At 38.1% G+C, this 23,870-nt stretch overlaps 1 protein-coding gene across 1 annotated transcript in view; it reads right to left on the bottom strand.

Moving 5' to 3' along the window:
* LOC149070041 (progesterone-induced-blocking factor 1-like) overlaps positions 1-12,116 on the bottom strand; it is a 35,612-nt gene extending 23,496 nt beyond the window's left edge. The window contains exons 1-3 of the mRNA XM_089249361.1: positions 11,423-12,116; positions 8,375-8,494; positions 4,068-4,310 (exon numbers count right to left, since the gene is read on the bottom strand). Of these exons, the coding sequence (XP_089105487.1) occupies positions 4,068-4,310; positions 8,375-8,494; positions 11,423-11,935 (876 nt within the window). The 5' untranslated portion in view covers positions 11,936-12,116. The remainder of the gene's footprint in view (positions 1-4,067; positions 4,311-8,374; positions 8,495-11,422) is intronic.
* Between the last annotated feature and the right edge of the window lie 11,754 nt (positions 12,117-23,870).

Below are 23,870 nucleotides of genomic sequence, written 5' to 3' on the forward strand. Positions count from 1 at the left end.
AGCTCGTTTAAAGATACCCGCAGCACAGTTTCATGTGGCTTGTCCATCATGTGGCTCGCTTCACATTCCCAGATCACTTAAATGACCAGTGGAATGATTACAGATCAGCATGGAACAGTTCCAGAAAGCTCAAGTTACATGTGCTGCTGTTCCACTTCACTTGAGTGACCCGTGGCAAATTTACATCATTCAAGTGACCTGCAGAACCCTACCAAATGGCAATACTTTTAAGTGGCATGCAGCATATTTACAGATCACAGTGAGTGACACAGTTACAGAGCACTCAACTCCGACCCGTAGAATAATTATAGATCATCTTAAGTGACCCAAGGCACTGTTCCAGATTGCTCAATCAAGTGTCCCATCACACATTTCAAAATCAATAAAATGGCACACATTGTACTGAAGGCTGAACACCCTTGATGTAACACCTCATACTATACTATGCCTTAAAACGCACAAGCCCAACCCATACCCAGCGGGCCAAATGTGGCCCTGTTATATAAAAAGGCCCACGACACATTTCTAGATACTTCAGTGGCCCGTAACACATTTCCAGACCATTTAACTTGCCAACGGAGCATATCCAGATCACCCAAGAACTTATCTCAAGCACTTTTACAAATCACTTGAACGGCCTGCGGCAAACCTCCCAGTTCACTTAAGTAGCACGTAGTTCAGTTGCAGTTTACTTTAAGTGGCTGGAGGCACATTTACAAATCCTTCAAGTGGCACGCTTTGAGATCATTTGAATGGCTCGCAGCACACTTACAGATCACCTAAATGGCCTGCGATACATTTACAGTTTACTTAAGCAGCCCACTGCATTTTATAGATAATTTTAGTGGCATTCTTGATACATTTCTAGACCACAAAAGTGGCCTGCTGAACTTTCAGATCATCCAAGTAACTAACAGCACATTTCCAAATGACTCAAGTGGCCCGTACACATTTCCAGATTAATTAAGTGGCTCGCGGCACACTGTATGACTACCTGAGTGACTTGCAACACATTTCCAGTTAACTCAAGTGGCCTGCGACACTTTCCTAAAACAATGTGTGAATTTGCTAACACTCCCCAAAAAGTGTTGAGCGCCCTTGCCTTAAAACAAGGGTGGGCCACAGCATTGACTTTGAAACATGTCACGGGTCACTTAATTAAGTGATCTAGAACAGCGCCATATGTTATTTGTGTGATCTGTAAATGTAAAGCAGGTCACTCACGTGATCTAGGTATGTGCCACAGGCCACTCAAGTAATATGGAAATCTGCCACGAGCCACTTAAATGATCTGGAAATTTGCCTCGGGCCACTTCATTGAAGTAAGAATGCTCCACGAGCCACTTAATTGAAGAAAGAATGTGTCACGAACTACAGTGAAGAGCCAAAAAAACTGGTCCACCTGCCTAATATCGTGTAGGGGGCCCCGCGAGCACGCAGAAGTGCCGCAACACAACTTGGCATGGACTCGACTAATGTCTGAAGTAGTGCTGGAGGTAATTGACACCATGAATCCTGCAGGGCTGTCCATAAATCCGTAGGAGTAAGAGGTGGTGGAGATCTCTTCTGAACAGCACATTGCAAGGCATCCCAGATATGTTTAATAATGTTCATGTCTGGGGATTTTGGTGGCCAGCGGAAGTGTCTAAAGTCAGAAGAGTGTTCCTGGACCCACTTTGTAGCAATTCTGGACGTGTGGGGTGTCGCATTGTCCTGCTGAAATTGTCCAAGTCCATCGGAATGCACATTGAACATGAATGGGTGCAGGTGATCAGACAGGATGCTTATGTACCTGTCACCTGTCAGAGTCGTATCTAGACGTATCAGGGGTCCCATATCACGCCAACTGCACACGCCCCATACCATCACAGAGCCTCCACCAGCTTGAACAGTCCCCTGTTGACATGTAGGGTCCATGGATTCATGAGGTTATCTCCATACCCGTACACGTCTATCAGCTCGAAGCAATTGGAACCGAGACTCGTCAGACCAGGCAACGTGTTTCCAGTCCTCAACAGTCCAATGTCGGTGTTGTTGGGCACAGGCGAGGCATGAAGCTTTGTGTCGTGCAGTCATCAAGGGTACACGAGTGGGCCTTCGGCTCCGAAACCCATATCGATGATGTTTCGTTGAATGGTTCGCACGCTGACACTTGTTGATGGCCCAGCATTGAAATCTGCAGCAATTTGAGGAAGGGTTGCAGGTCTGTCACGTTTAATGATTCTCGTCAGTCGTCGTTGGTCCCGTTCTTGCATGATCTTTTTCCAGCCGCAGCGATGTCGTAGATTTAATTTTTTACCGGATTCTCGATATTCACGGTACACTCGTGAAATGGTTGTAAGTGAAAATCCGAATTTCCTTGCTACCTCGGAGATGCTATGTCCCATCTCTCGTGCGCCGACCATAACACCACGTTCAAACTCACTTAAATCTTGATAACCTGCCATTGTAGCAGCAATAACCGATCTAACAACTATGCCAGACACTTGTTGTGTTATATAGGCGTTGCCGACCGCAGCGCCATACTGTGATTGGTTCCATATCTCTTTATTTGCATACGCATGCCTGCACAAGTTTTTCTGGCTCTTCAGTTTACTTGAGTGATCTAGAACAATGCTTCTCAACCACCAGGTCGCAGATCGAGCCCTGATATTCATACAGAGGCTGTCCCATTAGGGATTCAAGGATAAGAATTTCCTGACATCCCGGATCCCAGAAGCAGGGCAACAACTAGATACTTTGTCATTCGGGGCAAGCCGGAATTTTGGTGCCCTTGCATGTAGTGCATGTAGAAGAAGCAATTAAAAGGTGAATTCAGCACCTGGGCACCAGACCCACCTGCCCCCCCCCCCCAATTGTGGCCCTGCCCAGGAGAGAGAAACCCTAGTCTCCCCTTAAACCTCTCGTGGCAGTGTACACCACACTTTTTTTTTTTGTCTTCCTTATGAATAGAACTGGAAAACAAATTCAGTAGTGAGGCTGTGAATTAAACACACCAAAAGGGGGGGGGGAGTGATATTTTGTGGTTTCTCAGAATTTTCGCAGTGAGATGTTGGCTGTAAACAAAAGAATGGAGGGATGAAATAGGAATAGTAGAAGGTAATTGGGGTAAAAAAGGACGATTCTGGCAAAGGTAGGAAAATAGGAGGACATTTCCAAATAGGAAAAATAGGAGCACAGCGAGGCCTGATGATGAATGTTAGTTACTGTCCAAGACCATGAAACAGCAAATGATTTTTAGGAATATTATTTTTTATATATGGGGGGACCTGCGTAATTATTATTTTTTTAACTAGGCAGAAGTTTTTAATCACTACTCTACTTGTTGAACCCTCAAACTAAGCAAATGAAAAATTAATAAACTAATAAATGGTCCACATACACCCACCCCCAAAATAACTTTAAAAACGATACAATTTCTGCTTTGGCAGAATCATTAATTGCAATCTACTACATTTGGATTATTTGGCATTATATCAATATGATTCCCTGCTCAATTAAAATCAATTATACGAATTTTGTTGATAGGATTTGGTAGGAAAAGTAGGACAAAACCGAGAAAGTGGGACAAGTGGGAGCCCTGCTTCTGACTACAATTTAACAACTTGATGCAAAAAAACGGTTTAGGTGTGAATACCATTTTTTTAGTTGCCATGGTGAACTTGGGATTTGTCAAACCCTGGTTTAACCAGTCATCTGGCCACTTACTAATAAGATATAATTTTGATTGAAATTCTTTTAGAATACATTAAACTGAGTGCTCTTTGCTGTTTGTTAAAATCAATGAAAAAATAATAATTGAAGTAGTTACTAATTATTATTCTAAATAGAAATATTGAATCCTCAATTATTATTCAGGATAAACTGGAAACTGGCTTGATGTGCCATTCCATCCTAGCCAAATAACTGGTTAAATACGCATCATTATATATATACACAATCAGTTTAAGATATATATTAGGCTTCTCCCGTTAATTTTTAAATCCCCTTCTGGAATAGACCTACATAAATATTTAGAAGCGATATCACACATATTATAATAAAGATACACAATATTTTTACTCCACCTCTTCTTTAGTAATTTCTTTCTCCTGCTGAGCTTCAATCAATTCAGTTTTCAAGCTGTCTATATTTTTTTTCAAGTCAAGGATTTCATTGTGGAACCTGTCCCGTTCATACTGCACCCTCGGGAAATTCTCTTGAGCATAGTTACGATGTTCAGAGTGACTTTGGAAAGCATTGAGTTTCGTAAGAAGAGAGCTTTTGTTTTCTTTCAGTTGAGAGGATTGTAGTTTTTCTTTCTGGAGCTCCTGAAAGAAACACATTCATCTAATTAATGAACAGATAGGATTAAAATGTGAGGAATCATTATTAGCGTGAAAGAAATACTTGGTTTTCATCAGGGTTGGCAGGTTTTTGACACATTGTAATTTTTGATGGTTTAAAGTGTCACGTCAAAAACCTCAAATATTGCTTTTCAATATAAAAATTCTCATTGGAAATACACACATTAATTGCATGCAATGTTTAAAGTGACTATGTTATACAAAGAATAAATATTTAACATGATTCTAAAATAATTTTCTACTCTCTACAGAATTATTTTGGACAAAATATATATGGTTTTTTCCTATAAAATGTACAATTTGAATAGAGCATAGCATAAACACAAGGAAAAACTATGGAATGATTTGAGATTCTCTGATTCAAGATGATTCTTGACGTTCCAAAATTTCTTCAACTGCTTATATATGCGTGCATTGATATAAACCATCTGCTGTACTCTTTTTACAACAGATAAGTGTTTAAAAAAGTTTATTACATCATATATATGTAATGTTGATTTCTTTTATTATTAAATTATCTAGATAATTACTGAAATACTCTTATTGCGCATAACACTGAAATATATCTAGAGATCAAAATACTAAATTGTAGGACTAAAATGTCATTTAATTTGGCAATGCTAGCTTGTATATGATGCTTAAGAAACTCCTGTAACTTATCCTTAGTCAAACTTAGTTATTCTTACTTTTGCACTATGATATGGTATATTTACTAGCATTTATAATGCAATGGCATAGCTGCCAACTTTTGAAAATGAAAATTCGGGAGATTTTCGCGCACACCCGCATTTTATGCTAAAACCACTCCCAAATAAATACAATAGGGATTTTTCCAAATAAAATAGGGATTTTCCACACAAAAAAGTTGAAGCGTAGGGAATAAAATCCCTACTCAAAAACTGAAGTCAAATTAAAATAGGGATTTTACATTATTGCATGCAATGTGGAAGTTAACATGGAAGTTAAACCCTTGGGAATAAAATTCCTACGCAAAAAACAAGTGAAATCGGAGGCCAAAACTTCAATGATGTAAAAATAAATATTGTGTTCAATCAGAAACGCTGTGAACAAACATTCTGCGCGAATGGCCCCAAAATCATCGGAAGATGAAGGAAAACACCGTCAATTTTTGAAGAACACTGACTTTTTGTGACACTTGCTTGATGTTTTTTTTTCATTTCACGAGTGATGATGGCAGTCTTTCCATGACCGATGTTTATGTCCGTAACACAACTTGTACAAAAAGGAAAAGTCAGCCCTCTTCTGGAACATTTGATGAAAGGAAATTCATCGGAATAAGTATCTTTAAAATTGATTAAATATGTTTTTGCTTATCATTATTCATGCTTTGTTATATCACACGTACGTAACTTCAACAAAAGAAATTTTGACCACATGTGCATCACCATAATCTTCAATTATTATCCAGGACTATTGGCTGCTAAGCCATTTCCCTGCACGATAAGACAAACAACTTTCTTGTTACCATCAGAGGGTTTGTAAAACTTCCTTAAAAAGGGAATTTCCCCATTTATGAGGTGTGACGTCATTTCGAAAGGATAAAAAAAGAGGCTTCATGCCCCACAAGAAATTCCTTAGGGATTGTTTTCATAAGCGGGGATTTTTTTAATTAAGTAGGGAATTTTTAGGGACAATTAGGGATTTTTGTGATTTTCGTAAAAATTCGGGAGATTTAAGAACATTTCGGGAGATCGAGCGATGAAGATAAAATTCGGGAGATTCCCGAAAAATTCGGGAGACTTGGCAGCTATGCAATGGGTTTCCAATTGAAGCTGTATTCAAACATGCAAAAAAAATGCTTTGGGTATGATACCGTATCAAGTCCTGTCAGCTCTGCTTTGGTTGAAAATACTCTTTAAAACTCTGTGAATTTATACACCCTGAGCTAAGAAATTTTTAGGGGAAAATAAATGAGTTTAATTAGTGTATTAACAGATGCTGCATGAGAATTTTTATATGGAATAAAATTTTGGTCAGATCATAAAATTTAAAATATCAAAATATATATTTTTCCTCAGTAATTATAATTCTGAATATAAAACCCTTTAATCCACATAAAAGTAAGTTTTTTGTTATTTAACATATCTATCAGGTTAACAAAAACTATTTGACATCATTGACAGTAAGGTTTTGACAGTTTTAACACCAAGTTAGTTTTTGGGGTCAAAAATTTAACCCTAATGCCCTATCATACATATTTTGAATAAACAGCTCAATTCTGCTTAGCAAATTGAACACAGGTACTCAGTGGCTTAGATAAAATGAACCACAAAACTATATTTTATATGTTCTAGACTCTTATGTTGAAAATTTCAAAATTGCAAATTATCATTAATTACAATAATTAAAACAAAATGTTAATGTTTGAAAATAAAACATTGTAATATACGAAAAAGTAAGTTTTTCATCATGTTATATACCTATTGTGTTCAAAACATTATCAAAAGGCATTCATTTAGCTTTTCAACAGTTTTTGATGGTTTAAACCAATTTTTGATGCTTGTCAGGTCTTTGACGTCAAAAACCCAACCCCGGTTTTCATTGATTAGCAACTAATCTGAAGTTTTGACATATATTTCAGCAATAATCTAACAGTTGAACCATCCATATCCAGAGAAATAAAAATATTAAAAAAAAAAAAAAAAAAAAATCAGGATAGGCTGTGTGGGGGAAGGGCCACAAATTTTTAATGTGAATACGCCATGTTAATTGAAAGAAATCAAAATTTTCTTTGCACCATAATTTTCTTACATCCTTATTATTTTTCCTTGAATAAATTCTTGTAGAACTAGCACAAATTTAACACCTTGCATAAAGTGATAGCACAGCAGGGGTCCTAAGGCATATTGATTTCCGTCATATATTAAAACACAATTTCACTACTTCATGTTTAGGACAGTACAATATGCCATCTAATGACCTCCATATGGAAATCAAGCTCTTCTTTTTTAAATGCACTGAATTCTCTTCTTTTCTATGAGATATTGAACAATGTCTTTACTTGTCAAATCTGGAAGTTAATAAATTGAACACCACCTCACATAAAGTAATAGCACGCTGGGATCCCAAGCTACATCACATTCCAGGGTGTGAAAAGACAGTTTTATTACCAGATGTTAGCAATATTATTACAACATTAAAATATTTGAAATTTTTTTCTTTTCAATAATATATTGAGCATTGTCTTGTAAAAAAATTATTTCAGTTCAAAGTCCGATCTATTTTTGTGATGCTTGAAAATCATGGTAATTTACAAGACACATATACATTAAAAAAAACCTAAATTTTGACACTTCCTTTGGATAACCACCTTTCAAATGCTCTTTATTAGCTTTTATTTTACTACATTCTTATAGAACTTGATAATACAAATCAAATGACACTTACATAAGGTGACAGCAAACAAGGGTCCTAAGCTATACACAATTTTTGATGTATGACAAGACGGTTTTAGTACTTCATGTTCGCAACACCATTGTGTGATCTGATGACGTCATACCAAGATCAAACTTATATCACTAAAAACTTTGAAACTTCATCTTTCGAATGATATTGAATATTGTCTTTGAATTGTTCTATCTCTAGAAGGTATTTGATTTAAAGTCTGACCCATTTTTATGATGCTCAAAAACCATGTCGATTTTAAAAACAACAAAACTTGTTCAAGCTGAGATTGTTGTAACAAAATTTTTTTTTTCTTTCCAGTGTGTGTGTCATAAAAATCAAAATAAGATCTGGGAGAGAGATATCTATATGAAATATTTGCATAACGGATCCACTATAGATTTTCACGATGTATTCATTTTGAAAATAAAATTGCCATACTGCTAATTGGTAATATTCAAATACATCTTGGAAAACTGACTTACGAAACACAAAACATAGAATGAAAAGATTCTAAAAAAACAAAACATACAAAAAATATATACAGTAATATATATTTATAGTAACATATAGTAATTTATAATAATATATATGTATATAATAATACAATATATATAACATACCGTCTGACATTCTGCAAGTTTTGACTGCAAATTATGCACTTGATCCTGTAGTTTGGAAGCTGCAGTTCTGAGGATGTTGCTCTCTTTCTGGATGTTCCCGGCCCATTCTTTCATTATATTCTAAAAAGTGCAACAAAAATGAATTAATTTCAACATGTTGGGGGGGGGGGGAAACAATGAACATCAATTCAGTAAGCCAATCGAAGCAAGTTTACAAAAATATATACTGTATCATATTTTCTAGAACAGAGAAAAATTATTTCCCAAATTATACAATTTTTAAACTTGAAATAATTTTGCACAATCACTTGTCATAAATTGCATCAATTTAACTATTGGACAATTTACATGATTATTAATGATCTTTCTTGTTAGAAATAATAGAAAGTTCTCAAATTAATTTTTCAAGATGCCGCTAACCAGGGCTAATTTTCAGAAATTTTAGGTACGATGATGTTTAGAAAAGCTGTCAGTCATGCTTAAAATTATCCATGTGTGATTATTAAATTATAAAAGTAGAATCGGCAACAGTATCAACAAACAAAATAGGCATTAATTTTTCGCTTACACATTTTTACAGCTGAGGAATAACATCTACATCAGATGCAAAGGGGTGTTTGATTCGAGTAAATGTGGTAATTTAATATGTGTCAAAGAACTCTGTTGACACAGAGCACTAACGAGGACATCCCATCAGGGTTGACAGAGGATTGAAATCAAATCGGTAATGGGATATCATTTGTAACATGCATAACGTCAGCTTTTTTCAACCTTTCTGAACCCCCAGACCAGTAAATTTTATGAAAAAATTTTATGGACCACCAATTTACAATGTGAGTGGTGTTACCATATAACATGAATTACATGGGGCATTTCTGTATTTTGGTATTTTTGGCTGTTGCAACATTTTTTTAACATACACAGTTGTCTTGTCTTTGAACGAAGCTTATCTCTGGATTTGAAATCTTTACTAAAATCAAGATGAAGAGATAGATGGCTTTCATCAAATATAATACAACAGTTATGTTATAAATACTCATCTGCCATGTGTAATCACTGTTTTTCTGTGTTACATTTTAATTTACTGCGATTTCCTCCATTCGTAATTTTTCAGCAATTTGAGCAACAATTGGTGATTTCACTGAATTATGGCAATGTTTTTGGTGACAATTGGCGATGTCTTGTATTTTGCGAAAAATATTCCAATTTTAATCCTTAAAAAGATCCCAATTTTAAAATTTTTTTTTTCAACAAAATATGGTCGTTCAGTCATGCGATAAACATTTTTTTGGTGAAATACATTTATTTATCACTGCGATTGGCAGCAGTCCTTTATTCTCCCATCGTCAAAAATTATATATTTTTTTATTACAGCAGTATCCCGTATTTAAGCAGACAACTTCTTGTATTTTTCTCGATGAAAAATATGGTTATCCTAAAAACAAAGGTTTTAAAACTTCATTGCCGAATGAGTTGAGCAGAAGTGTTAAAGTGCACCCAACAGTCTTGAGTACACATCTAGTGTTGTGCATGAATTTTTAGTGTTGTCATCTATAAGGATATTGTTAATATCATTATTCAATAATTGAATAAGTTTTCATTCAATTAGAATTTCATAGGTCTACTTGCGGACCACCTATTCCATCATCATAGACTATAGGTTGAGAAACACTACATTATTTTAGAGAGAGACAGATGGCTTTTTCTCAGCTCGAGATATTAAGGAAACAGTTATTTTCTGGATATTATGCCGCGGTGAACTCGGAAAGAAAACTCTGTGTCTCCGCCGGGACTCAAACCCAGGCCCTCTGACTCGTGGAGAAATATGTGTCCCCCGTTCATAACATCCATACACATTAAAAGGAAATTTCAGCAAACCACTAAAGGAAAGCACATGACATGCAGTTGTAGACTCGTCTTACGATACAGTACATTTTCATTTGTAACATTCGGCTACCCAAGCACTCTATAATTGAGAGCAAGGAACAGATCAAATTACTGAAATACACACGACCATTATTTCATTGCACATCAATGTATAAATACAGGGTGGTCGTAAAATAGCTTTGCTTAGATACTACAAACATTGATGAATGCAATGTTTGAGGGACACCTCATCAAGAGGTTGGTGCACTAACCCCTTGGCGAGATCGTTTTTTTTGTTGTCTGTGTCCTGTGCTGCCTTTTATGGTGCTACAGCATAGCTGCCAAATGAGGGGGAATAAGAATTCCAGAGGTTTTCACGCAGATCCAGATTCCTCACAAATTAAATATATGAGGTATTTTTCATTATAGTAACATTCGTAGGGATTTTTTCCCTTTGTAAAAACGTGACATCATGCAAGGCATCACTGATTAGCATCAAGTCAACGATCATTGCTAACTATTAGGTTAAATTACATGCCATTACTACTCTCAAATCACATCAAAAAAAAAAAAAAAATCGCCATCAGGCCCAAAACAGGACATATAAACTCAACAGAACATAAGGTCAAAGCAGACAGAAGCCATCTCACCAATTTTGAATGTCGAAAAGCCAAATTAACCGTTTGGTGAACTTCCTGAAAATTAAATATTTTTATTTTTGTGATTTGACATAATGGACGACAGTTTACATTATGCTAACGGCTCATTTAGGGATATAATTATGCTCATTTTGGGGATAAAAAACAAAAGCAATGGTCTTTTTCCAGGTAAATTCTTTGGGATTTTTTTTTTACAAAGTAGGGATTTTTTAAAATCATGGTCAAAATTTGGGAGGTATAGGAATTTTTCGGAAATCCCCAGGAGATGGAGTAGAAATGATGATATAAGCAACAAACGATATCATTATCATTTATCTATGATAGCCAGGGTCTCGTTCTCCCCTCACTCTCGAGCACATACTATGAAACGTCTATATCTTGAATTGCGTTTGCATTTGTTGACTTTTGCAATCGCTGGGATGAGGGACTTGGACATTGACAAAGTTATTTTGTTATCACCCTGCAATAAAGCAATTTTATAGTCACAAAGCATGGGGGGGGGGGGGGGAAGTGAAGAGCTTACAGCAATGTAGTCCACACGAGTAGGTTTCTCATGGTCCCTAACATTCTGAGCGCTGACATCAGCGAATGCGAAATCTTCGACAAAGTCCTGCAACCTCTGGAGCATGTTCTCGAGCTCTTCGTTCTTGGCCCGCAGGGAGCCCAGGTCCCGCTTCGCGACACTCGCCTTCAGGGCGCTCTCTTCGTCGACGAGCTTGAGCTGAGTCTTCAACTTGGTCTGGATCAGATGCTTCTCGTGGAGGACGGAATCCAGCTTGTCCCGGAACTGCTCCGTCTTCAAGGAGAGCTCCCCTTTCAAGCTGTTGATGAGAGCGTTTTTCTTCGTCAACTCAATGTTCAGTATGTGGACTTGCTTGCGGAGCTCTTTCCTCTCCTTGAAGTAGTCTTCGAGCATGTTGGCCTTGTGCCTCCGCCGCCGATTGCCGGCGCCGTCGTCGCTGAGGAAAGACGAAACGGTCAGGTCCGTGGGCACCGTCGAGTCCATTTCTGCGTTCAGATCACCGAGCCCTTGCATAACAATCACCTGTAATCACTGATCTAATAATTTTCAAACCGGATCCCAAACTAAAGCAGACGAAATCGAATTTTGAAAATAGGCGGCAACGGAGGCCGGAACGAAGAGAAACAAAAGCTTGCTTCAAAAAATACTAGCCCTTGAACTAAAATGTTGGCCTTGACTAATGCGTGGCTATGTTGACCATATTTCGTGCACGAGCTGGAAGGAGGAGGTAAATGATCTGTCAAACTTTTTAGAAAAATTGAAGAAAAAAAAGATTGTAGTATTTCTGTGACATCCGCCCAAATAAAAAAATTTAAGTCATTTAAATAAAAATTCATGTATAATTTCATTAAAAAGAGTAACGATGTCAACTGCGAAATCTTCAGAAAAACAACAATTTTTGCTGCCATCTATCAAAACAAAAACAAGACTATTCATTATAATTCACGAAACATTCATTATAATTTGCAAATAGAAACGATGTTTTGGTTTCAGTCGGGTTTTTTTGCATAACCATAGACGGCATTGACTTTAAAGTCTGGGGGGGGGGGGGGGAACGATAATGATGGTGTCAATTAATATGTATACGCTTATATACCGTCGAATCCCGTTATAATGAACTCTAAGAGACAGGAGAAATTATTCGTTAAAACGAAATTTCGTTATAAGGAATTCCAGGTTTTTACATTTTTGCTTTATCTGGCGGATTAGAAAAGTGTTCGTTAAAACGAGATTTTCGCTATATCGGTATTCGTCTGCATTAGATCTGTTGGCTTTACTTTTGACGCTGGGGAGGGGCGTCAGTGCCGCTACTAGAGAGGAACAGGCGAGTTTCGTGCACCGAGCGCTGGACCAGAGGGGGCGCAAATTTCATTCCCAAACCTTACCTTCAACATTACAAGGTGGCGTCAAAATGCGCTCTTGCCCATGGTGACTAAGCATCTATAGTTGCGGCCTTGGGGGGGGGGGGGTGTATCTCCGCCCATAACCCCACATCCTGGAGCAAGGCCCCTAAGCTGGGATTTTTTCCGGGCCACCGCATCAGGTTTCATGGGCCCTTTTATGATGGATTAATAGCGTGAAAAAACAAAAAAATATGAAAACCGTTCCGTGGCCCAGGGCTGAAGCACTGTCAACCCCACCCTTATAGGAGACGTTGCACAAAACGGTTGTGCTGCCATAAAAATGAGCAATATACGGCAGTGGATCTCAAACATTTGTCACCCATGTCTCCCTTGCTCGATTCATGGTTCCTCCGCGGCCCCCAGAATAGTTTTTCAGATATTTTCCTCTTATAAAAGAACGTACCACTTTAAAGCATAAATACGCACTCAAATCAACATATCCCGCTCGCCGCGATGCCCATAGCACCCCCCCCCAAGGGTGGGTCTGACAGAGCTTCAGCCCTGGGGCCCGGGAGGATTCTCATCGTTTTTTGTTTTTCACGCTATAAATTCATCATAAAGGGGCCCGTGAAAGTCTGATCTGGGGGGCTCGCAAAAGATCGCAGCCTAGGGGCACTGCTTCAGATGTGGATGCGATGGTGATGCCCTAGGAGCCACACTGCACCGCACACTTAGAAAAAAACTGCTACTAAACCATTCATGCAACTCGTCCATATTCTTCTGTGGGACTTCTAACGAGTTGGTACATGTTGGAATGTGCGTGTACGTATGGTACACCTAACGTGAAGTTTGTTTGTGTGTAATGTTTGTTATATATGGTGTTGCCAATATGGCTATCAATTTTTCTAATTATGGGTGAAGTGTAATGATTGAATAATTGTACCGTTGTAGGTCTGTTGCTCTCGGTGGCTAGTCTTTTTACCGGGGAGATAAGCTCGCATTCGCACCTTGAAGTTGGGAACCACAGAAAACCAACTTCAGCCAACTACCACTGTGGCAACGGTGGGGCTTGAACCCGGGTCCACGCGATGTGAGTCCGTCATTATGAACACTCGACATGGCCCCCACAGCTTGAGAAAGGGCCCCTAAGCTGCAATATTACACGCTATCACAACGATTTGTCCCGGGCCCTGTCAGTCCCGTCCTTGTGGGAGCCATGCCACTTGACCACCACAGCGACACTTTGAGAAACAGTGACATACAGTATGATATAGATGTATGTCTGAGGGCTGTCCTTATAGGACCAGTCAGTTTTTACCTTCAAAGAGAGAAATAGAGTCGAAATTGAGCTATTGAAATGTTGTTTTTGGTCAGCTGGGAAGGATGCAGCACCCTCCAGTCACGAAAAGCACCCATTTTTTTCTCGTCCTGACCACTGTACCAACACCGTCCATAGATAGCTCTCCAACGAAAATACCCTCCCCCACTTCTTTAGGGGATGTCGGCTGAACTCTCCACCACCACCTTCAGTTTTCAAATTTTCCACCTTCAGTAATCTGAAATGAGTGCTGCTTTGCTTCGCTGGACACCTACTCACCTTCCCATCTCTACTTGTGATAATACTATTTGGGAAGGCCGCACACTGTAAATATAGGAATGTTAGACAATCATATATGTTTTTACTTCAACAGCAGTCTGTGTGGAAAAAACACAAAAAATAAACAATATAGTTTAATAATTATATATTATTTACGATAGAAATGACGCATATGACACTTCCACCCGTTTACGGAACGTGAATTAAATTTTTTTTCTCCCCCCTCTTTCTATACTGCAAACTTCGACGCCTCTAAGAATTTGCCGCCCTGCTATAGCCCGCTTAGCCCTCCTGAAAGTACACTACCGCACATATTTTTTTATTGCGGTACATGTAGTTGAATACAGTACCGCATTTCCTGGAATAATCACCCCATGAACGTATGCGTCGCTGTATCAGGAAAAAAAGAACTATCAATATATGACATTTTGTTTATGAACTTAACATGAGGCCCGCATACTCTGCACATTTCTGATGCAAAATGTATTTAATGCTTATTTTCAATTTCGGAAATACTTGCTAAATGCTCAGTAATGACTATCAAATGTTTGCCAATTTTAAAAATGCTACTCGATTAATTGACAGTTGAATATTACATGATTCAACTGGCCAATCTCTTGGAAATTGTTTTTCGAAACGAAAATGAACATACGCGTCACATCTCTCTCGATCACCACCAGTCTCTAAAATCACGTTTTTCAAAACGTAGACAACGCGATGCTCTTTCCATGAAATAGGGGATTAATATAACATAACAATTAAAATACTGTGTGTATGTAAAAGGCACTATGTCCATTTTCGTCCATATTGAGATAACGCTATTAATTTGCTGTATTTTCGTTACACTATGCGCATAGGTATAGAAAAAATTCGCATTTCAATAAATAACAGAGATATTCGCTTTAAAAACACTTTAAACGGCTCCCTCTTGAAAATTTTCCTTTTGGCACATGGTACCAATTATCTCCGATATACAGAATTAGTTCAAACTGCAAACGTAAAATGTAAGCTGTTCACCTGTCGTCTTTGTTACTCATCTGAAAAGCGGGACAGGACAATATAAAGATTGCAAAGGAAACACGATTTAATTGTTGCCCCTGTATTAAGACCAGGATGTGAGTCAACTTCATGTGGTTTTGCACCCAAAATGAAACTAAAATACCATAAATATTCCTTTTTTACTTTAATTTCTTAAACGAGCACTAGGTCAAACTTTTTTCAATTTATCGATGTATCGTATAAAAAAATACGAGTTTTACGCCTTATTGAATACAAGTATTACAGAGGATTCCAAATTACCTAAGATTGAATTGTGGCGATTGTTCATAAATGACCATTAAAGAAAACGCTCACAAAATACTTGAACTTAATCAGAAATGGGAGCTATATTTCATATTTACTTACTCTGTTTTCACCAGGAAAGTGTAAAATGAAGAGAAGCTTTTTTCCGTTTTGTTGGTAATCCTGCGTTTATAACCGAATGTAGCTTTATGATATTGTATACAATTAATAAAAAATATGTGTTCTGAAATATTTGTCTCCCCCCCCCCCTTTTTTCAGGAAAACGTCACACGTTGAGAGCTGTCCTTATAGGACCAGTAAACGAATAGCGTGACCCCATTCAGTACCATGATTTCTTTATATTCCAATTAGTGACTGCAGACGGGTGTTGTTCCAGATTGACCAGCTTCATATCATTTTGGTCCCCAAACAAGTTTAAAAAAATCGCATTGTAATCGAATTCATCCATTCGATTTATAACTACTTAACACTATTTCGACCCCCCCCCCAGATGGTCAATCATAGCCCAAAGTCCCGACCGGAGCCAATAAAATCATCTTTGTTGCAGAAGATTCTTTCTCATATGGCGGGCGTCGTTAAAATCAGTAGAATATTCAGTCTTTTCAAAGAGAGTCAAAATTGAGCTATTGAAATGTTCTTGGTAGTAAGCTGGGAAGGGTACAGCAGCCTCCAGTCACGGAAAAAAGAACCCCCTTTCTTTTTTTTCTTCTTGACCACTGTACCGTCACAGTCGTCACAGTAGAGGCACTGTATATATATTTTGTATACATTGTGTATCAGACCATTCTCAAATCTCTCCCGCTTCAACATGCAAACTTCTTTTTCTTACTTGCCCACAAGTCTTTTCTACACTTCATCTGAAATCCCAGGTTGCGGTCTCCGGCCCTTATGTGCCACTGGGCGCAAGTGCAATTTTTCTCCCTTGTCATTGGGTTTAGCTATACAATTTAGTAAAATGGCTTGTACGTTGCATCGAGTTGATGGTTGTCTTCATGGGGAGAACGACGCGATTGATTCGATACTTAAGAGCACGGGCAAGGGAAGCCACTGCTATAAATCTTGCTAACTTTTCCGACACAACTCTGCCTCTTTTGAGGTAACGGAAGTAAGGTGCTTTGCATAAGTCCGGGGTTGTGAGCGGTTAATCTGGGGGAATGCGGTGAATAACACTGCAAATAGGAAGGTTAGACTATCATATATTTTTTTATCTCAACGGTAGTCTGTGTGGGAAAAAAGACAAAAAAATAAACAAAAATATGGTTTAATAATTATATATTACTTACAATAGAAATAACACATGACACTTCCATACGTTTACGAAACGTGAATTTAATAAAAAATGTTTTTCTCTTCCCTCTCTTAAGGCCGTTTACACGAGGCAAGTGCTTTAATTGGCAACTTAATTTTAAGTTGCCAAGTACGATACAATGTATGCAGACGATAAGGGCTGTTTACACGGCTTTAGTTGGCAAGTGCGCAAATGCACAAGTGATTTAGTTGGTAAGTGAATACGAACGGTTCTTCTATTTTTTCCGGTTAAGTAGACCTATGCGCATGCGCCAGTGGGCGTGACCTGCCGCTCATGGAGTGGACGGATGGTGAGGTGGCCAGAGGACACAACCTTCAAGTTTGTTGAAAAATAACTTCGCCATGGATGTTTGTTGAACTATGGAAATGAACATTACCTTAACAAACAAGCTAAAAACTATTCCATGTTGGAAAAAACTATGGAATATTCTGTCGACGTGATGTCAGGAGTTGAAAAAAATTGAAGATTCAAGAATATATATCAGGTGTGGAGGATTTATATATTAAAAACTGGAGAGGGGGGGTTTCGAATATTTCTCTCGTCCAGAACGAATTTGCTGCCATCTGTTGTAAAAATACATGATCGCACAAATATTTAAGATAAAGATGTCATCTCTATAGATTAAATTAAAAAATAATAATTTCGAAATAATAATTTACGTTTAATGAATTTTTATTATTTAATTTTTAACCCTTAGAATTTCTTACGAATGCCAAGAATCTTCTCCCGTATTTTCGGCTTACATAGTAATAATTTATCTCCTCTTTAACTTCGATTAAAATATCATATAATCGATATTTACAACTTAGAGGAGAAATAGAGAAATCTTATATTTCTTCTCGATGACTTACATAAGTTTATAATATGCTGTGTATTCTTTTTTCCCCTCTTGGGTAAGTGAAAGTGAATAAATTTATATTCTTTAAAAAAATACAAATACAAGTCTATCCTATACAAATACAACGCCACAACAGGCAAATTGCCCAACGAGGTGGCTGACTTAAGAACATCATGGATCCCCGAGCCATTTTTTGGAGGCCGTACCTACTACTGCTACACCACACCCCCCGCCCCCGCGCGGAACCCCCAACGAATCGGTACATGCGGTAATGTGCGTGTACGTGTAGTGAAACCTGACGTAAAGTTTTTTGTTTCTCTGTAATGCTTGTTATGTGTAGTGCTGCCATCTGCCACCAGTTTTTATAACTATGAGTGAAGTGTTATGATTGAATGATTTATCGTTGTAGGACTGTTGCTCTCTGTGGCGAGACTTTTTAACGGGGAGATCGGCTCGCATTTGCGCCTTGAAGTTGGGACCACAGAAAACCAACTTCAGGCCGACCACCACTGTGGGGTTCGAACCCGGATCCTCGCATCGCGAGTCCGTCACTATAAAACATCATATAATGTGGCTCTCATCACAGTATTCATAAGTTCTACCTGATCATCTTCATCCATCGTTACGAAAGCTACGAGCTTTTAAAAAAAGCACCTCTCTGAATGACAGATAAATAACAAATTATTACTATTATTCTCCCGCGCGTTGTGCGTTTCTTTCTCTCCATGGATTTGAGTAGACTAAAGCGCGCATGCGCTAACTGCGCTCACCTCCGTAAAAATTATGCAATGAGCGTCTACTTACCACTTATCGTGTGGACACTTTCAAGAAGAATCGGTAAGTTAAAATTAAGTTCCCAACTAAAGCATTTGTCTCGTGTAAACTGGCCTTTACTTTCTGGGCAATGGTATCAGTCTGGCGAATAACCGCCTAAGGCCTGGTACACACCGATACGATAAGCGGTACAAGCTGCAACTCGACACGGATTGGTGAAACAATCGGAAATTCAGGTCTTCAGGTGCACATTCTGCTTTAAGGTGCGATCACAGTGCATGCCGGTTTCTGATTTTGCAAGTCGGCGCCGTTACTGATTGGTTGAAAACCTGAAAATTTCAGGTTTTAACCAATTCATGCTCTTATTACATTCAGTCGCAATCACAGAATTTCGGAATCGTCGATTTCGTGATAGTGAGGCTTTTGGGGGTGTTGTGGGGGGGGGGGATTCAACAAACACTACATGACAAAAATTGTGAACAAATATGATGATGGAGATTTGTAAGTTTCTTTCCAGAGAGCAAGTGATAAAGGGAAATCCTTCCCTCAGGTGCGTGACGAGGTCGAGCGTTTCTCCAAACCACATTGTGCTCTAGCCAATTCCCCCGAAGAAAGGTGAAATATCTTCAAGTTCAACAGATATTTTTGCAGCTAACATTAGCTGGTTATTTCATTATGGGTTACTTTTCAATTAGGTCATAATTACCTTTTAATATAAAATTTCATTGCTTCGTTGTCATTTTGGTTCTCTTGACACCTCCGTGGGGGAATGATTGCCCTTATAATTGGCCGTTGTGTTGGTCGAGTGGTTATAGTGACGGACTCGCGATGCAAGGATCCGGGTTTGAACCCCACAGTGGTGGTCGGCTGAAGTTGGTTTTCTGTGGTTCCCAACTTCAAGGCGCGAATGCGAGCTGATCTCCCCGTTAAAAAGTCTCGCCACAGAGAGCAACAGGCCTACAACGTTACAAATATTCAATCATTACACTTCACTCACAATTAGAAGTATAGATGGCAGCACTGAAATATCATACACAACACTAGCTACACACTCACTTTGTTCCAGACTCTGCCACGAAGCTGAACTGGAGAGATCTCGGCAACGGGAAAAGTCCGGTGGCAGAGACTCTGGCGTTCATTCATTCATTGCCCTTATGATTGCCCTAAATAAACTTACAGCCTAGTTATATATATGTTACCGGCAAAGTATGAAATCCAGGCATTCTATAGAATGCCTAGGCATTGTATAGAATGCCTGGTCATTTCAGGCAAAGTATGAAATACCGGTTTTATTCTATACTTTGCCTAGGCATTCTATAGAATGACTAGTCATTCTATAGAATGCCTAAACACAATCCAGGCAAAGTATGAAATATCTTTTCCAACAAATCTCTTTAGGGGCGGTATAAAATATTACATAAAATTAAAATTTCACAGAATTTTCTTTTTTTTCGAAAACGTTTCCCTTTCGCTCTCGTGAAAACGGATCTGTTGAGGGGCGGTATAAAATATTACAATTTCTTCGAATTAAAATTTCGCAGAATTTTCGCCATTTTTTCCCGGAAACGTTTCCCTTTCGCTCTCGTGAAAACGGATCTGTTGAGGGGCGGTATAAAATATTACAATTTCTTCGAATTAAAATTAGGCAGAATTTTCGCCATTTTTTCCCGGAAACGTTTCCCTTTCGCTCTCGTGAAAACGGATCTGTTGAGGGGCGGTATAAAATATTACAATTTCTTCGAATTAAAATTTCGCAGAATTTTCGCCATTTTTTCCCGGAAACGTTTCCCTTTCGCTCTCGTGAAAACGGATCTGTTGAGGGGCGGTATAAAATATTACAATTTCTTCGAATAAAAATTTCGCAGAATTTTCGCCATTTTTTCCCGGAAACGTTTCCCTTTCGCTCTCGTGAAAAAGGATCTGTTGAGGGGCGGTATAAAATATTACAATTTCTTCCAATTAAAATTTCGCAGTATTTTCGTCATTTTTTCCCGGAAACGTTTCCCTTTCGCTCTCGTGAAAAAGGATCTGTTGAGGGGCGGTATAAAATATTACAATTTCTTCGAATTAAAATTTCGCAGAATTTTCGTCATTTTTTCCCGGAAACGTATTCCTTTCGCTCTCGTGAAAAAGGATCTGTTGAGGGGCGGTATAAAATATTACAATTTCTTCGAATTAAAATTTCGCAGAATTTTCGTCATTTTTTCCCGGAAACGTTTCCCTTTCGCTCTCGTGAAAAAGGATCTGTTGAGGGGCGGTATAAAATATTACAATTTCTTCGAATTAAAATTTCGCAGAATTTTCGTCATTTTTTCCCGGAAACGTTTCCCTTTCGCACTCGTGAAAAAGGATCTGTTGAGGGGCGGTATAAAATATTACAATTTCTTCGAATTAAAATTTCGCAGAATTTTCGTCATTTTTTCCCGGAAACGTTTCCTTTCGCTTTCGTGAAAAAGGATCTGTTGAGGGGCGGTATAAAATATTACAATTTCTTCAAATTAAAATTTCGCAGAATTTTCGCCATTTTTTCCCGGAAACGTTTCCCTTTCGCTCTCGTGAAAAAGGATCTGTTGAGGGGCGGTATAAAATATTACAATTTCTTCGAATTAAAATTTCGCAGAATTTTCGTCATTTTTTCCCGGAAACGTATTCCTTTCGCTCTCGTGAAAAAGGATCTGTTGAGGGGGCGGTATAAAATATTACAATTTCTTCGAATTAAAATTTCGCAGAATTTTCGTCATTTTTTCCCGGAAACGTATTCCTTTCGCTCTCGTGAAAAAGGATCTGTTGAGGGGCGGTATAAAATATTACAATTTCTTCGAATTAAAATTTCGCAGAATTTTCGTCATTTTTTCCCGGAAACGTTTCCCTTTCGCTCTCGTGAAAAAGGATCTGTTGAGGGGCGGTATAAAATATTACAATTTCTTCGAATTAAAATTTCGCAGAATTTTCGTCATTTTTTCCGGAAACGTTTCCCTTTCGCACTCGTGAAAAAGGATCTGTTGAGGGGCGGTATAAAATATTACAATTTCTTCGAATTAAAATTTCGCAGAATTTTCGTCATTTTTTCCCGGAAACGTTTCCCTTTCGCTCTCGTGAAAAAGGATCTGTTGAGGGGCGGTATAAAATATTACAATTTCTTCAAATTAAAATTTCGCAGAATTTTCGCCATTTTTTCCCGGAAACGTTTCCCTTTCGCTCTCGTGAAAAAGGATCTGTTGAGGGGCGGTATAAAATATTACAATTTCTTCGAATTAAAATTTCGCAGAATTTTCGTCATTTTTTCCCGGAAACGTATTCCTTTCGCTCTCGTGAAAAAGGATCTGTTGAGGGGCGGTATAAATATTACAATTTCTTCGAATTAAAATTTCGCAGAATTTTCGTCATTTTTCCCGGAAACGTTTCCCTTTCGCTCTCGTGAAAAAGGATCTGTTGAGGGGCGGTATAAAATATTACAATTTCTTCGAATTAAAATTTCGCAGAATTTTCGTCATTTTTTCCCGGAAACGTTTCCCTTTCGCACTCGTGAAAAAGGATCTGTTGAGGGGCGGTATAAAATATTACAATTTCTTCGAATTAAAATTTCGCAGAATTTTCGTCATTTTTTCCCGGAAACGTTTCCCTTTCGCTCTCGTGAAAAAGGATCTGTTGAGGGGCGGTATAAAATATTACAATTTCTTCGAATTAAAATTTCGCAGAATTTTCGCCATTTTTTCCCGGAAACGTTTCCCTTTCGCTCTCGTGAAAAAGGATCTGTTGAGGGGCGGTATAAAATATTACAATTTCTTCGAATTAAAATTTCGCAGAATTTTCCTCATTTTTTCCCGGAAACGTTTCCCTTTCGCTCTCGTGAAAAAGGATCTGTTGAGGGGCGGTATAAATATTACAATTTCTTCGAATTAAAATTTCGCAGAATTTTCGTCATTTTTTCCCGGAAACGTATTCCTTTCGCTCTCGTGAAAAAGGATCTGTTGAGGGGCGGTATAAAATATTACAATTTCTTCGAATTAAAATTTCGCAGAATTTTCGTCATTTTTCCCGGAAACGTTTCCCTTTCGCTCTCGTGAAAAAGGATCTGTTGAGGGGCGGTATAAAATATTACAATTTCTTCGAATTAAAATTTCGCAGAATTTTCGTCATTTTTTCCGGAAACGTTTCCCTTTCGCACTCGTGAAAAAGGATCTGTTGAGGGGCGGTATAAAATATTACAATTTCTTCGAATTAAAATTTCGCAGAATTTTCGTCATTTTTTCCCGGAAACGTTTCCCTTTCGCTCTCGTGAAAAAGGATCTGTTGAGGGGCGGTATAAAATATTACAATTTCTTCGAATTAAAATTTCGCAGAATTTTCGCCATTTTTTCCCGGAAACGTTTCCCTTTCGCTCTCGTGAAAAAGGATCTGTTGAGGGGCGGTATAAAATATTACAATTTCTTCGAATTAAAATTTCGCAGAATTTTCCTCATTTTTTCCCGGAAACGTTTCCCTTTCGCTCTCGTGAAAAAGGATCTGTTGAGGGGCGGTATAAAATATTACAATTTCTTCGAATTAAAATTTCGCAGAATTTTCGCCATTTTTTTCCCGGAAACGTTTCCCTTTCGCTCTCGTGAAAAAGGATCTGTTGAGGGGCGGTATAAAATATTACAATTTCTTCGAATTAAAATTTCGCAGAATTTTCCTAATTTTTTCCCGGAAACGTATTCCTTTCGCTCTCGTGAAAAAGGATCTGTTGAGGGGCGGTATAAAATATTACAATTTCTTCGAATTAAAATTTCGCAGAATTTTCGTCATTTTTCCCGGAAACGTTTCCCTTTCGCTCTCGTGAAAAAGGATCTGTTGAGGGGCGGTATAAAATATTACAATTTCTTCGAATTAAAATTTCGCAGAATTTTCGTCATTTTTTCCCGGAAACGTTTCCCTTTCGCACTCGTGAAAAAGGATCTGTTGAGGGGCGGTATAAAATATTACAATTTCTTCGAATTAAAATTTCGCAGAATTTTCGTCATTTTTTCCCGGAAACGTTTCCCTTTCGCTCTCGTGAAAAAGGATCTGTTGAGGGGCGGTATAAAATATTACAATTTCTTCGAATTAAAATTTCGCAGAATTTTCCTCATTTTTTCCCGGAAACGTTTCCCTTTCGCTCTCGTGAAAAAGGATCTGTTGAGGGGCGGTATAAAATATTACAATTTCTTCGAATTAAAATTTCGCAGAATTTTCGCCATTTTTTCCCGGAAACGTTTCCCTTTCGCTCTCGTGAAAACGGATCTGTTGAGGGGCGGTATAAAATA

This window comes from Pholcus phalangioides, unplaced genomic scaffold, assembly GCF_987345545.1.
Source record: "Pholcus phalangioides strain wild (caught in Gottingen) unplaced genomic scaffold, Ppha-v1.0 ptg000022l_1, whole genome shotgun sequence".
Lineage (NCBI taxonomy): Eukaryota > Metazoa > Arthropoda > Arachnida > Araneae > Pholcidae > Pholcus > Pholcus phalangioides.